Source organism: Gadus chalcogrammus, chromosome 8, assembly GCF_026213295.1.
Source record: "Gadus chalcogrammus isolate NIFS_2021 chromosome 8, NIFS_Gcha_1.0, whole genome shotgun sequence".
Taxonomy (NCBI): Eukaryota; Metazoa; Chordata; class Actinopteri; order Gadiformes; family Gadidae; genus Gadus; species Gadus chalcogrammus.
The window spans coordinates 1012585-1028179 of NC_079419.1; the positions used below are offsets into that span (position 1 = coordinate 1012585).

General features: G+C 44.7%; 1 protein-coding gene across 1 annotated transcript; it reads right to left on the reverse strand.

Moving 5' to 3' along the window:
* Nucleotides 1-3355: 3355 nt before the first annotated feature.
* On the reverse strand, nt 3356-13351 carry LOC130387621 (UPF0489 protein C5orf22 homolog). Its single transcript, XM_056596806.1, has 10 exons — nt 13176-13351; nt 12356-12501; nt 11876-12025; nt 11174-11307; nt 10264-10529; nt 9903-9962; nt 9550-9671; nt 8342-8408; nt 6419-6558; nt 3356-4441 (listed from the first exon to the last, which is right to left on the reverse strand). The coding sequence occupies exons 1-10, from the start codon at nt 13242-13244 to the stop codon at nt 4285-4287; spliced, it is 1311 nt and encodes a 436-aa protein (XP_056452781.1). The 5' UTR covers nt 13245-13351; the 3' UTR covers nt 3356-4284.
* Between the last annotated feature and the right edge of the window lie 2244 nt (nt 13352-15595).

Below are 15595 nucleotides of genomic sequence, written 5' to 3' on the forward strand. Positions count from 1 at the left end.
CTAGTAGCCCATGTCTTCTGTCATTGATCAATATGAGGACATTTTAACAACGACGGTGAATTAAAATCAGAGGGAAACAGCAAGTGCAGCTCTAAAGCAACCTCCCACACAAGAGCAATGGAATCATTTGATTTTATTGTATGCCTTGTGACGTGGCGTTTGATCGGTACATTTCGGCTGCGCATGTATTTTTGGTTGCTGCAATTGCTGCAATGAATTATATTGTGACTTCTTATGTCTCTCATTGTTATGAGTATCGGTAGGGGTAGTAATAGTGGTAGTTCCTATTTTTTTTCTGGGATTGATAAAGTACATTTGATGTTATGTTATATAAGCATTAATCATAGTTTTGAATGAATTAACTTCTACCCCTCGTACTGATTCCTAATAAAAGGAGTACCTTATCATGAATAGTTGAAAAAGATAGGCTATCAGTCTTCATTTTGGTTTCAAACGCCTTCCTCGTGCCCACTACCTCCGATCGCGTATGCAAATTTTGCAAAGACTACTCCCCATCCATCAGCCACGCCTTCCCACGTCCTCTGACTGACGGTGCAGTGGGCATGTGCCCACGGGTCAGGCCCCGTGCCCACTACCTCCGTCCGTTGACTGATCCCCATTGACTTTGAATGGGGACGGCGCTGCATTGTGGATCCGTCCGTTCGTTGGAGCCTTCGGCGCCGTCAGAAAGTTGAAAAATGTTCAACTTTTTCGGCAGCGACGGATCCGTCATCCAATCAGATCGCGTATGCAAATTTAAGCACTGTGACGCGACTCGGGCTCTGACGATACTGGAAAGCGGGAAAGCGGGTCATCTTGCATCGCAACAAGCAGGAAGAAGCGGGAAGAACCGGCGAAGCAATTTGATTGGCTGACAGATGCCTCTGCAAAGACTACTCCCCCATCAGTCAGCCACGCTTTCCCACGTCCGTTGACTGAGTGCAGTGGGCATGTAGGGTGACGGGACTCAGAAGGCGTGGCTGACGGATGGGGGAGGTTTCCAGGGTCGTCAGAGCCCGAGTAGTGTCACAGTGCTGACATTTGCATACGTGATCTGATTGGATGACGGATCCGTCGCTGCCGAAAAAGTTGAAAATTGTTCAACTTTTTGACGGAGCCTTCAGCGGACGGATCCACAATGCATTGCGCGGGACCCGTCCCCATTCAAAGTCAATGGAGATCAGTCAACGGACGGAGGTAGTTGCCAAGTCACCCGACAGCTTTAAAAGGTGGAACTCTCTTCCTCATAGCCAGAGTTATTCAGCGGAAAAAAGTGCTGTCAGAGAGAAGAAAAGTAGCGAAGAGCCTGTAAAACATTAGAAGATCAGAAAAGTCAGAAAATCATCAAACTCAACAACTGAGGTTTTCTGATCTTCTGATGTTTTACAGATTCTTCGCTCTTCTCTCTGCTTTGACAGCTTTATCACTTTCACTGCTGAATAACTCTGGCTCTGAGAAAGAGAGTTCCGCCTTCTAAAGCTGTCGGATGACTCGCAGCCAACTCTTAAGAAAGCGTGGGGCATCCGGAAATGTCATATATGGGAATTTACAGACAATTGGCTCTTGCGCCGGCTTCTGCCGAACCATGAGCAATATTAAGTAATCGTCACATACCTTTGTTTAAACTTGATTAAGTTCAACAGCCTCATTGAAGTCTGTTATCACAAGGGACCTGGCAGGATCTTTCCTCTATAAGGGGTTTGAAACAAAAATGAAGACTGGATATTTTTCAACTATTCATGATAATGTAATCGTTTTATTATGAATCAGTAGGAGGGATAGAAGTTAATTCATTCACAACTATTAATGCTTATAACATAACAGAAAATGTGATTTATCAATCCAAGAAAAAAAAACGACCACTTACTACCCCTACCGACACTCAGAACAATAACATTCTGATCAAGGTGTCTTCATTCATTTTTATAGCGCAAATTGTACAGTACAAATAGGCTATTCATCCGAAAGTCAAAGAGCACAAAATCTGCTTGTGTCCCCGTATAGTGAATTTGACTTTCTCTAATTAAAAAAAAAACATGGGGGTTTGTGGGGATTTCCAGTTAAGTAGAATTCTACGCCTAGCCAGTAGGGGGGCGAAGGCCAAAACATTTGCATGGGTCTTGCCGAGGACGTGGGGGTGGGTGAAACACCCAATATGGCCACTAGAGGGCGCGGTTCCAAAGTGATTCCTACAGAGAGGATTTTAAAGATGGAGGTCCGCGAAAGTTCAAGTCTGAGGCATGACGCAAACATATGAGTCAAGTGACATTGTCTGATTCCACACTTGATGTCCTCAGTGTCTGGAGATATTTTTGATAGCCTGTGAACTCCACAGATGCATTTTTTAACAATTTTAAACTGAATCAGGCCCAAACGGGCACATGATGAAGAAACGTATTCTGTTAATGGCTCTCTCTCAGTATCTTCCTCAAATTATACGCCGAGCTCCTGTGCCCATGGCTGCGACACTTTTAGAGCACAGCTCTGTGTTTAACGACAGAAGACCCCAATAAATATGGGAAACAAGTGACCTCTGATAGTTTTAAGAGGTCTTTCCATGGCTTCCTGAGAGGGGAAGTCAGAAAAGGTCTTTAGGACACAAGGCCTAATTTGAAAATTAAGTGTGTTGTGGGCATGTCATGTGAAGCCGATAGGTCTGTGAAGCTACCAAAACCTCTGCCAATGTATAAATCATTGAACGACTGTACGCCATTTCTCTCCAACAACAGGAATACAAAAGAAGACGGGAAAAGACGATTAGGGGTTATTGGCATAAGAGTAGAGGGGGAGTGTGACGTAGAATGTCGCCTGAATTGACACCACATTTTCAAGGAGTTACAATTAGTCTGTGTAACGAGAGGGAGGTGACGGAAGTGATGAGAAGAGAAGAGCAGGAAGAGAGGACGACACACACGACCTCAACTCGAGTTGGCACCACAGGGGTTGGGCGTTATGTACCCAAAACAGAAATATATTGATATTGGCTCCCCAGTAATAGTACATACAATTTGGCAAAGCCATCCTCTGCTGAGTGAGGACTGCTGCCAGAGGGACTTCACAATCCTAGGAGTCCTTCAACTCCAAGAAGGAAATTACCGCTTGATCAATAGATTTAAAATATGATTTTGGCCAAAATAGGGGGATGCATTGAAAAAGAAATTTGGAAGAATGTTCAACTTAACTGAATTAATTTGACCAAGCATAGAGAGGGGCAGATGACGCCATCTCTGGAAAGCAGATATTGCTGAGTAGGGGGGTAAAATTTGCATTTAATAAGGCAGACAGTGTACGAGTGACAGTTACTCCCAAGTAGCCTACTTGATGTTATTCAGTTGAAATGGTATATCAGATTGAGAAAGCAGGAGAGCATTTGAGTTTATAGGGAGACTTTCTCTTTTATTGATTCAGCTTGTTCCCAGAAAAGGAGCCAACGTTTTGTGAAATCGACAGAATGTTGGGTAGTTGAGAAAGAGGGTCAGTGATGTACAAAAGCAAATCATCCACATGCAACGCAAGCCTATGTTAAACACCCATGTGCGTTTTCCCCAGGAATGAGGTTGGAATCCTCACAGCTACGGAGAGCAATGGCAAAAAGCAAGGGAGAAAGTGGACAGCCCCACGAGCTGAATTGAAATATTCATACCTGGTATTTTTGATGTTCACCGTTTTTCAGAACAGTGAAAAGGTATTCCCACTCAACTCTATCAAAGGCTTTTTCAGCATCCAGAGAGATGACAGGGAGTTGAGACGTGTCTTTGGAGTAGATAATATTAAACAGGGTTCTATTATCGTATCAGGGTTGACCATGACCATTGTAACTTACTCTGTTTCAGTGCTCCTTCTTGCATATTGGGCAGTACTGCTGTCAACGGTGACGACTGTCAGGCTAGTGTGTAGTGAGACTGGATTTATTTTTGCTTTCACTTCATTATGCGTTGTGAACAATCTTGTGTCTGGAGGCGGTTGACAGTTAGGGTGAAGGAAACAGCACCAGGAAACTCAAAGAAAGCTTCAGTTTTATGATAAAAACACAAACGACGAACATTGTTTATTAGTCTACCAGCATTATACATGATGCAGTTCTAGAAAAGATGCAGGTTGGAAAATTCAACCTCGAGAAAATGACCTCAAACAAAATGACAGTACACAACGACAAACTGTACACAAAGATAATACTTTTTACTTAAACAAACATTGACTTAAATGTGATCTATACATCTGCTTCTTCAATACATGTGTTGAATACATGGGGTTTGTACACTGGTGTGTGTGCGTGTGCTAGCATCACAAGATGGCCAGCTGGCCTTCCTGTGTGTCCACCGGGGGGCTGTCGTAGGTCTGTCGGACCTCCAGCTGTCCGTACAGCCCCTCCAGGACGGACAGCACCTTGTTCTGGATGGAGTCCACCTGCTCCACGGGGCAGTACTCGTCTAGACTGGATCTGAAACACACACACACACACACACACACACACACACACACACACACACACACACACACACACACAACACACACACACACACACCACACACACACACACACACACACACACACTTAATGACTGAGCCCATATTACGATTTCTCTGAGCAGAAACTTTGGAACAGTGAGCAACTTGACCCAAAATGTGTCCAGTGGACGTCTGTTCGGACCGAGTGTTAACAGACCGAGCGCAACGTGTGCCGTTTAGGGCTTCGGAAACGAATGTCGCACTCGTCTCTTCATCCTATATTTGCCCATTTGAATTATATCCAGAATGATGTCATATGGAAAGGATTGACGTGGTCATTGACATCGGCTGCACTAGCATCTCGTATTTGAAGGCATCGGTATAGCCGCCCCACTCAACGTTTTCATGGGGGTTTTCTTTTTCGCACAACTAGCAAGCATCGGTGATGTTGGAGTGTGTGATGTGACGATGTGTAGGACATCTCACCGCACAGCCGCAACGTTTCATCCTTCTGCCCTGCTTGTGAATGTGCACAAGGTCCTCCCATAACTCTGTCACCTCTTTTTAGAATAAACTAGCGCACACTAGAAGTTGAGCGTTGACAGATCTGTAGATCGGAGGACAGAGCCAAGCCTAAAACGTTGAATCGCTGCATTCCAGCAGCGTTCAGCCTGATGTGATATCGACATGCCGTTTAGGTCCCGATGTGGAGGACGGCGCCCCCCCCAGTGAGTGGGCCGGAGACTCACACATAATGTTGTTTTTGGCGGACTGTTATAATTTTAGTTTTAGTCTAGTCTTTACGTCAAGCTGACATTTTCGTTTTTATCAGTTTTAGTCACGTTCACTCATTTCAGTCTAGTCAAGTTTCAGTCGACTAAAAGTCTGAGCATTTTAGTCTTATTTTAGTCAGAAATATCCATGACTATTTTAGTCTAGTTTTAGTTAAAGCAAATTGTATTAGTCACTTTTTTTAATGCAATTCTATTTAACTCAGTCAATATAGTATAAGTAGGCTTCCTACCTAGTAGTATTGACAAAACCAACATTTTATTTTTGCCAAACCCATTTCACAATTCAAACAAGGTAATCTTATTATATTATTGTTACCTTATAGACTCAAGAATGCACCCATTCCAGACACGGAAGACACTATTTTACCAACGAACCGTCCACATTAGAACGGCGAATTCTGACACTGAAAAGGATACTTTTCAAAGAAGATCGCTGAGGTGGATAAATATGAAAACGCTGGGTTCGCGTTGTAGTGTGGCCAGGGTAGACGGAGGCTTTCAGATACGATGGCGTTTGGTTGCCATGACACTGGCATGACGCTGCCACAAGCTTGCGCTCATCTAAAAAAATATGGCAGGTGAAATGGAAATGATGATTTCTCTGTGCAATGTACTATGTATCTTCAGTTACAAGTTGTGCGATTTTATATTCACCCGGATTAGTGTGGACAGGGCCTTACGTTTCCATTAACGCTACCACCACAGCTGCGTCTTGTGAATCTAAATACTGCCGCGACGAGCGGGGATTCAGGAAGTAACATAACCTGATACAGCCCCGGGAATAAATAAAATAAGCGAGTATTATTTTGTAAAACACATTTAGTCTCGTTTCTATTCGTCAACAATATTGCATTATGTATTTAATTATTGTTATTGTCACATGACCAGCATTTACGTTGCGTCTCGTCTTCCTCACGTGATAAAGGGTCGTTGAGGAAAGCAACACTAGTCACACAGCTCGGTAACAGGGTCCATTCCACTCTACCTGGCTCTGATACTGTGTGACGCAAACTAGCTTAGCTCGGCTGGCAGAGACACATATTGTGACTTTAAGTACGGTTTCACGCAATGATGCACCAGAGGTCACAGTGTGGTGAATGTTTGAGACCGGTTTCACAATCAGTTTGGTTTGCCGGTGGAAAGGTAAACGGAGTTGAAGCTGGTGGAAACATCTACCTGGACATGGTTACCAGTGTTGGTTTAGGCAGGGCCGTGAGAATCTGTTCAACGGCCAGCAGCAGTCCGTCGATCTCCTCATCGGTGCTGATGTGGTGAGGCAGCTCAGAGTAGTCACAGGTAAGGCCGGCCTGATGCACCTGAGAGAGCGAGAGAGAGAGAGAGAGAGGGAGAGAGAGACAGACAGACAGACAGACAGACAGACAGACAGACAGACAGACAGACAGACAGACAGACAGACAGACAGACAGACAGACAGACAGACAGACAGACAGACAGACAGACAGACAGACAGACAGACAGACAGACAGACAGACACAGACAGACAGACAGACAGACAGACAGACAGACAGACAGACAGACAGAGACAGAGACAGAGAGACAGACAGACTGCATTATTGCTTACACCACTGATCTTACAGTAAGGATCTTGTTAATAATTGTTACAAACTAAAAAATAAAATAGGGTGTAGCAAGCCCTAAAAAGTCTTTGGTAAGTCTTTTAAGAAGAGTAGCAAAGACTATTATCCTATAAAGAGAACTCCCTGCCCTGTCATTAGCACAATTCCTGTTTCTTGTCCTCAACTCACATTGATGAATTACTTCCCTCCCGAGTGCAGTTCCCTGATCTCAAAGGCCCCACAGAGGCAACCCTGTGAGCTACATGAAGATACCAAAGATGATGTCATAAAATAAACCAATGAAAGGCGCACAATGCCGTCTCGCAATTTCTAAAGAAGTCGCCGCCTCTTCACAGATCCGATCTGATCTCCTTCTCTAAGCAGCGGCTATTCACTGTAACAACACATTAACACATCGCAACGCGTCCTGCGGGGCATGGCTACGAGCCAGCAGAGAGTTCATATAAGGGGGAGGAACTCTCCTGCAGAACGCTCTTCAGGATCAAATAAGGAGCAACGTCTCACTTAACAAAAGTAAAGCAATGTATTGTGTTCTGACGTGAATTATGACGCACAGGATGTGTTTAATAAGAGATTGAGTGTCTTGTGAAAGCAGGATGTGTTTAATAAGAGATTGAGTGTCTTGTGAAAGCAGGATGTGTTTAGTCATGTTAATACACGACTCACCAGGATGTCTTTATTCATGATATTTATTGATTGACCAACAGTATCTTTTAAGTTATGATATTCTTTTATAAACCAACAGTATATGTTTAGTCATGATGTTAAATCATTATTCAACAGTGTGTGGTATTAGTAATTATATTAATTAATGATCAACAGTGTGTGGTATTAGTAATTATATTAATTAATGATCAACATTGTGTGTTTAGTCATGATATTAATTCATGAATCAAAGTATGCATTTAGTAATTATATGAATTCATGAATCAACAGTAGGTGTAGGGTCAAGATATTAACTCATGAATCGACAGTGTGTGTTTAGTCCTGATGTTAACTCATGAATCGACAGTGTGTGTTTAGTCCTGATGTTAACTCATGAATCGACAGTGTGTTTAGTCCTGATGTTAACTCATGAATGGACAGTGTGTTTAGTCCTGATGTTAACTCATGAATCGACAGTGTGTTTAGTCCTGATGTTAACTCATGAATGGACAGTGTGTTTAGTCCTGATGTTAACTCATGAATGGACAGTGTGTTTAGTCCTGATGTTAACTCATGAATGGACAGTGTGTTTAGTCCTGATGTTAACTCATGAATGGACAGTGTGTTTAGTCCTGATGTTAACTCATGAATCGACAGTGTGTTTAGTCCTGATGTTAACTCATGAATGGACAGTGTGTTTAGTCCTGATGTTAACTCATGAATGGACAGTGTGTTTAGTCCTGATGTTAACTCATGAATGGACAGTGTGTTTAGTCCTGATGTTAACTCATGAATGGACAGTGTGTTTAGTCCTGATGTTAACTCATGAATGGACAGTACATATAGGGGTAGTCACCATCTCGTAATCTGGAGACTGGTCTCTGGCCTTCAGACTAGACACCAGCTGGGCGAGGGGAGCCATGCTGCAACCACACGTTAAACACATCACATCAGAGCAGGATCCTCCTGGAGGAACACATTGTGCCCCGAGCTAACAGGTTACAACTCAAGCTGGGCTATCAAGTCATAGGGAAAGGGAAAAGGGCAACGTGGAAGGGTTCTAAGACAAAACATTTTCTTAGGAGTTACACAAAAGATGATGAGAGTAGTTACTTAGAGTAAAGTTACATATTTTTCCCATTTGTACTTAAAATTTGAAATGATTATTAAAAAGGACGAAGTCGCTGTGCACAGCCTTCTGATACTCAGGTGATGTTGCTGTGCAACCAACAATAATATAAAGCCCAAAAAAGTGTCAAATCACCGCATGCTGGTGAGATGTTATGAATGCAAACGGCGCGTTTGGCTGTGGCTTCGTCAGGTTCACTCTTCAACCTCACATGACGCCGACAGGTGAAATAGGTGATTACAGGGTCACATGACCTCCCCAATTTGAATTTAGAAATGTTTACGTTGTTTGTATTAGAGCCCGACCGATATAGGATTTTTAAGGCCGATACCGATACGAATATTTTGTGATTTAAAAATCCGATATGCCGATATATCGGCCGATATATATTTAAAAAAAAAATCCAGAAACGCGCAACAAAACAAACAGATTTCCCTAACATTGGTTATTTGTAGTTATCCTTTAAATCCTTTTCACTCTCAGCTAACACGTAACAACAGCAAAACTGGACATGGTAGTCATGAATTAAGTCATGCTTATCGACTTTAGAGAATTGATGGGGATGTTCTTTAAATTGTTATTCGAGCAATTTATGTCTCGTGACAGTGATGTCCATATGATGATCTCAGTCGATCTCCGTCATTCACTCTGCCTAACTCTGGCTGAATCAGCGGGTTTGGGGCATTAGAGCGCCCTCTGGTGGACAAACTTTTTTTTTTTTAATATTCATTTATCGGCCATTATAAACGCTGATACCGAATAGTTTGAAAAATGCCTAATATCGGCCGATATATCGGTCGGGCTCTAGTATTTTGGTGAGAGCTGGTTCCCCGATCGCGATGGTTCGCCGACCACGCCCCCGCCCTAACCCGGGGCCGCCGGCTCGGGGGCAGAACGCTGAGGATGTGTAAGACGGCCGGCGGCCCCGCTCTTACCCGGGGTTGGCGGCCCAGCGCAGCACCGTCTCGTGGGCGTCGTCCTCCAGCAGGTCAGCGAACGCCGCCTCCAGGTCCTCCAGCTGATGGACCCGGAGCTCCACACACTCACCGATCGCCTCCTACACACGCGCACACGCACCCACACGCACACACAAGCGCATGCAAACACACACACACACACACACACACAAGCACACACACAGGCGTGCATGCAAACACATACACCCCCACGTCACACAAGCACACCTATTGTTGGGTCTCTTTTTTTATGCATCTGATGTATTTTGTCCTGGAACGTCTCGTTGAGCGTCTGGAGGGTAGGTCTCTGAGTAGGTCTCCGAGTGGCTCACCTCACTGGCCGTGGCGCTGGGTCTCCTGAACCCGTACAGCTGGAGGATGGCGTACTCCTCCTGGGAGACACACAGTCACCATCAGAATCAGAGCCTCAACCATTCCTCCTGTTTATAAAGCGCCTTTCGTTCATGGGCTCAAACAGTCCAGGCCGGACTAACTCCCTCGAGGGCAGTGGTGGTAAAACAGACGGACTGAAGCAGTCATTCACAGTGTTTATCCTATTTGCCCAGCTGTTTGGCACTCCATTGTTGCTACAGGATGCGTCTGGTTTTCATTGTGAGCCGGCATGGCCTGGGTCGCTCTGTCTGGAACAATGAGAGAATTAAACAGAGTGGAACTGAGGAGGGGTGCGGGTACCTGTGTGTACAGCTCTTTGAAAGGATTCTTACAGGAGAAAAAATCCAGATCAACATCCAGTATGTACGGATCCGTCTCCTTGACCACGGACAACAATGTGTTGACGACATAGCCAGGTGATCCTTTATCAGCTGGTCCGCTGTCGCCCCCTGCTGGCTGTAACACGGCAGCGCAGTCCAAGCCGGAGGACCCCGGAGGAAAAGGGCAGTCTGTTCCCTGGCTGTCCGACCGGGGTTTCTTGGGTTGCCACCGCAGTGCGTCCGTCTCTGGGGAGAGACGCCAGCCGGGCAGAGAGCAGGTGTCAACGTTTCTGCCTCTCTCTGAGACCTTACCCGCTCAGCTTTCACTGCCCGTTGTCAAGTCAAGGCCTACGACATGAATTGATGAGTTTTTATACGTCTATCCATTTGTTTGCTGTCCTGGCTCCACAATAGAGGAACGAGGACATCTGAACCCCGACCAGCCTTCAGCCACAGACTGGACCCCATCTGTTCTGACTGCAGCATTTAAAAAATAAATAATAATAATAACTATCTCTGTATTGTTCCTGGGAAGTGGCACATCACCCACATTTTATGTACTCTGATGATTCTTGCACTTTTTGGATGTATCTTCAAGGTTAAATCCACTTATTTTCTGTTCCTTTGCCCCTACGCCGTTGAAAAATATATGTCAATTGAACACCCTTACAGACAGGCTAAAACAATTCCACCTGCTTAACGAAAGACAGTGATTCCAATCGATGTTCCCATCTCGTGTGGACGGAGGGCTCTTCTAACACTCAGGGTGGAGTGGGCGGGACGGGAAGCATGCTATGAGAACCGATGGCTGACCACTGTAACCCCTGCAGACACAGAGCCGGCTCTACCGTCCTCAACATCGTCTCCTCGGTCTCCCTCTCCAGCCGTACCTGTGTGCGCCGCGTGGCTCCTCGGCGCGGGGTTGACCAGCACCACGTTCAGCGTCAGGGCCTTGGGGTTCTCCAGCTGCTCCTCGGGAACGTACAGACCGTCGCTCAGGAAGTAGTCGTCCTTGCTGGTCACCCTGCAGAGCCAATGAAAAGTCAGCATTTCAGACTTGCAAAAATGCTCCCAACAGGCAGAGAAGGAACACGCCGGTTGTAACGCCTTCTCAAAACCTGGTTCTCGAAGGTTCGACAAATTAGCATACTAGGGAAGTCAAGTCGATATGTATTCCGATAAAATGTAAAGATTTTGATGGGAAACATCATCATGATTCAACAGTGATTCAACTTTTTTGTGCTTTTCTATCTTCCAACCGGTTTGGCGTTAAAGTATGTCTGGTCAGGTCTGTGTGTTTTCCACCTTTGTTTTTTAAATGAAGCTGGGCCAAATAAATGGATTATAGTCCAATACTCTATAACAGCGCCCTCTGTAGGAACGCTTTTTACATTATGTTTTATTTGAGTTACACTTAAAGGTTTAGTTTTGGATTGCAAGCAGTGAGATTAGTTTCCCAGGGAATTACCGAGGCTTTCCTCACTGGTGGAACTTCAAATGTAACGCATCGCAGGGAGCCCTTAAAGGTGGAGGTGGACGTGGCGTACGGGCTGAGGGTGGGGCTGAGGGTGGGGTTGTGCGTGCCTGTTTACCTGATGGTGGTGGTGGAGGAATCCTTTCCCACGGCCATACGGTGCTCTCCTTCTTGGATCTGCTGGGCCCAGGGAGGGTGAAGCCAGGCCACAGAGGACACATGGTCTGCATAGACCATGGGCATGATCCAGTTCTCTATACTCAGCTGGCTGAAGGAGGAAACGGCACAGGTACAGTGAATATACAAGAGCTACGCTGCACACTGGAGACCATGCTGTAGAATCGTCAGTGTTTCTAATGTGCATCCAGTTAAATGGTTTTGAAATTCCCTTGGTTGTTTTGCATCTCCATATCTGAACCATATTGGTTAATCAATTGGAATCATTAATATGAATGAATCGCATTGTTTTTTTTGCAAGGCTCGTACAGCGCTCTCCATAGCGAGAGCGTGAAATGCAATATTTCTGAATATTTGACATATGCTGCACTGTGGCTTCAACTGTACGTTTGATATTGTATTAATTCTATCCAAAACATACTCAATTAAAGAGTCCTTGTCAAAGACGACGTCAGCAGACATGTTGACAGGGATAAGCAGATCGGGATGGGAGTCTAAATGGATCATCTTGATGTTCCTCATCGGAAGGTGTTTTGATGCTATCGCACGATAGATGTGACTCACCACCTTGCAAAGGAAAAAGTGATTCAAGTTTATTAATTCAAATGAAATAGCGGTCATACCAACAATAAAATTATCTATTCCGAATAAATCGTCTAAATTATGTCAAATGAATCATGATATAAAATAAATAACCATTCAGCTTTATTTTGACAGATTATAGATAGTACTAGCCTATTTGTGACCCAACGTTGTATATCGCGGAGAGTTGGTTCACATCAGAATATAGTATAGCCCATTACAAGACGGATTATTGCATATTTGATTAATGACTGAAATAATAATATCAATTGATCATTGTTATCATGTGTAATGTGAACTTGTTTATAATGCCGTCTGGATCTTCATAGTGCTTATGAGATTGTAACCCAAAACTCGGGCGTATTAATATCCTCCGTCCTAGTACGTTCATGGACGGCGGGGTCACAAATGGGGCTGGACATCATGCTGTGCTTCATCCAATACGGCAGCACACAGGAAGCCCAACTACAACATCCACAACCAACATTACCACTGGCGCCCTACTTTGGGGGGACATATAACACCAACAATAAAAAAATAATAATGGGGCAGCTACGAAGATATTCCCAGTAGCGTTAATAGTAACCAAACGTAACATTTCCACTTAACAAATAGCAGTCTAACGCTACGGCTAAACGTAGCGTGCCCTATAAACTTACGTCGTTATGATCCTCAACTATGCAAACGGGCAACTTTGCGTATACCCTCTTCTGCGTGGAGGAACTCATTTTATAATGAGAATCTTATCGCAGATAATGAGAATCTTAGCGAGACGGACAGTGACTTCTGCTTGGAGATGGAGCTAAACGGCATGCTGGTCAGCGTCCCTCTCCATAGTAAAAAAACACGGAAGTCCCGCCTGGGCGTCCTATCAGCAGCGAGCATGTTCTGCCCACGTGCTACCACCTGACCAGTACCATTGGATGTGATCATGGATTGAGAAAGAAAGCGTTAGGGATGTGATGAATATGTCGTGCGGATACCCTATTGAATAATTTAATAAATCTCTCTCTCCCTCTTCTTCTCAATACCTTCTCCTGTGTGTGTGTGTGTGTGTGTGTGTGTGTGTGTGTGTGTGTGTGTGTGTGTGTGTGGTGTGTGTTGGGTGTGTGTGTGTGTGTGTGTGTGTGTGTGTGTGTGTGTGTGTGTGTGTGTGTGTGTGTGTGTGTGAGGTCGTTATATGACATGTCTATGTCTCTATGTATGCGATTGAATAACTATTAGTTTGGCTGTTGGTTGATATTTGGTGATAGGGTTAGATTCAAAGAGTGACTTTGACTGGTTTCAGAAATTCTGACAATGATATAGTATAAATATTACATATTCTATATATTGCATTAACCGAGTCAATGGTGAATACTGTGCTAGTCTTGTAGCCACATGAGGGTGCTCTTATCCCAAACTAAAAACAGACAGAGCTTGTTTTACGTTGTTCTGCATTGCAACCCCCTGTAGGGAAGACACCATTGGCTACAATGTTTTTGATATATAATTTGATAATCTATCAAAATGAATTTGTAAACTTGGAGCCACAGTTCTACTCAAACATATCTTAGAGCTAGAAGTGGAAACTTTTAGAACAAAAAGGCAGTATTAATGACATTTATTTAAAGCAGGCCTGTATTTAATCAAATAGCCATTCTACTTTCATTCAAATAGCCTGCTGCATTTATACTCTCTTCTTAACCTGTGCACAGACTCTGTGCCTCACATTCACCCATGCATACACACTTTCATTCACCAATTCATACACGGCAGAGTCACAACAGCCAGCTCGACGGGAGCAGTTGAGGCAGACGTTAGAGACACCTCCAGCATTAGGTCAGGAGGAATCTGGGATGGGATCACACCAGCAACTTTCTGCTCACCAATTGTGTTGACCAATTTTTCAAATCCCTTTATATATTTCATAAAGGCATAGGAAGTAGGTTATCATGGAGGGACACATTCAGCTGCTAAATGCTGTCATTCATTAAAGACCATTCAAAGTACTAGATCGTATTACTTCTCACTTACTTGTGTATGTGTATGTGTGTGTGTGTGTTTGCGTGTGTGTGTGTGTGTGTGTGTGTGTGTGTGTGTGTGTGTGTGTGTGTGTGTGTGTGTGTATGTGTGTGTGTGTGTGCGTGCGTGTGTGTGTGTATGTGTGTGCATTTCGGTCAAAGAGTGCTTGTATGTGTGCAAAGTTAAAAGTTGAGTTGGAACAGCCGACTGTTATCTGAGCATGCAGTTAAACACAACCAATGCAAAATGACCATGTATCAAATAGACCAGACTTACATTGGTGTGTTTGTGTGTACATACCTGCATGCATGTTTGTGTGTGTTTGTGTGTACATACCTGCATGCATGTTTGTGTGTGTCTGTGTGTGTGTGTGTGCGCGTTTGTGTTTGTGTGTATGTACATTCGTGCATGTATGTGTGTGTGTGTTTGTGTGTGCATGTTAATGCATGTGCATGCTTCTTTGTGTGTATGTATGGGTGTGTGTGTGAGTGTGTGTGTCTGTGTGTGTGGCTGTGTGTGCATGCTCCTTTGTCTGTATGTGTGTGTGTGTGTGTGTGTGTGTGGTGTGTGTGTGTGTGTGTGTGTGTGTGTGGTTGTGTGTGTGTGTGTGTGTGTGTGTGTGTGTGTGTGTGTGTGTGTGTGTGTGCGTGTAAGCACATTACCAGGAGCTTTACCTTGGCAGTGGCGGCCAGACGGACCTCATTACGATTGTTATTTTGATGCGTCCACAAAGGGCCGCGGGTGTTTACTGCCTCTGTTTGCGTTGTTGTGTCGTAGGTCTGTGTGTCACCGGCCCCTGTGAACAGGGGCCCGGCGTTGCCCCTGGCGATGCACGACAACAGGTGCCATGGGTCGCAGTGACTTTAGCGGCATGACCCGGGCGGAAGCGGCGAAGACCTCCTGACGAGGCCCATGCCGGTGGTTTGGGGCGGGCTGGCACCTGAGCTCAATTAAAGTGTGTTTGTGTGTCTGTTACCGACGTGTTGGTGCATGGCACAAGGTGGACGGGTGTCATCAGCCAGCAACCAGCGGGAAGCTCTGACTGGGATGAGAGAGGGGGAGGGGTGGGGGAGCA

Coding starts and splice junctions, on each gene's coding strand:
- LOC130387621 (XM_056596806.1), bottom strand. CDS start 13,244: ATGAGTTCCTCCACGCAGAAGAGGGTATACGCAAAGTTGCCCGTTTGC. Junction 12,026..12,355: donor GACAAGGACTCTTTAATTGA/GTATGTTTTGGA, acceptor TTCCTCCTTCAG/CCAGCTGAGTATAGAGAACT. Junction 6,559..8,341: donor AGTCTCCAGATTACGAGATG/GTGACTACCCCT, acceptor TCGCTCTCTCAG/GTGCATCAGGCCGGCCTTAC.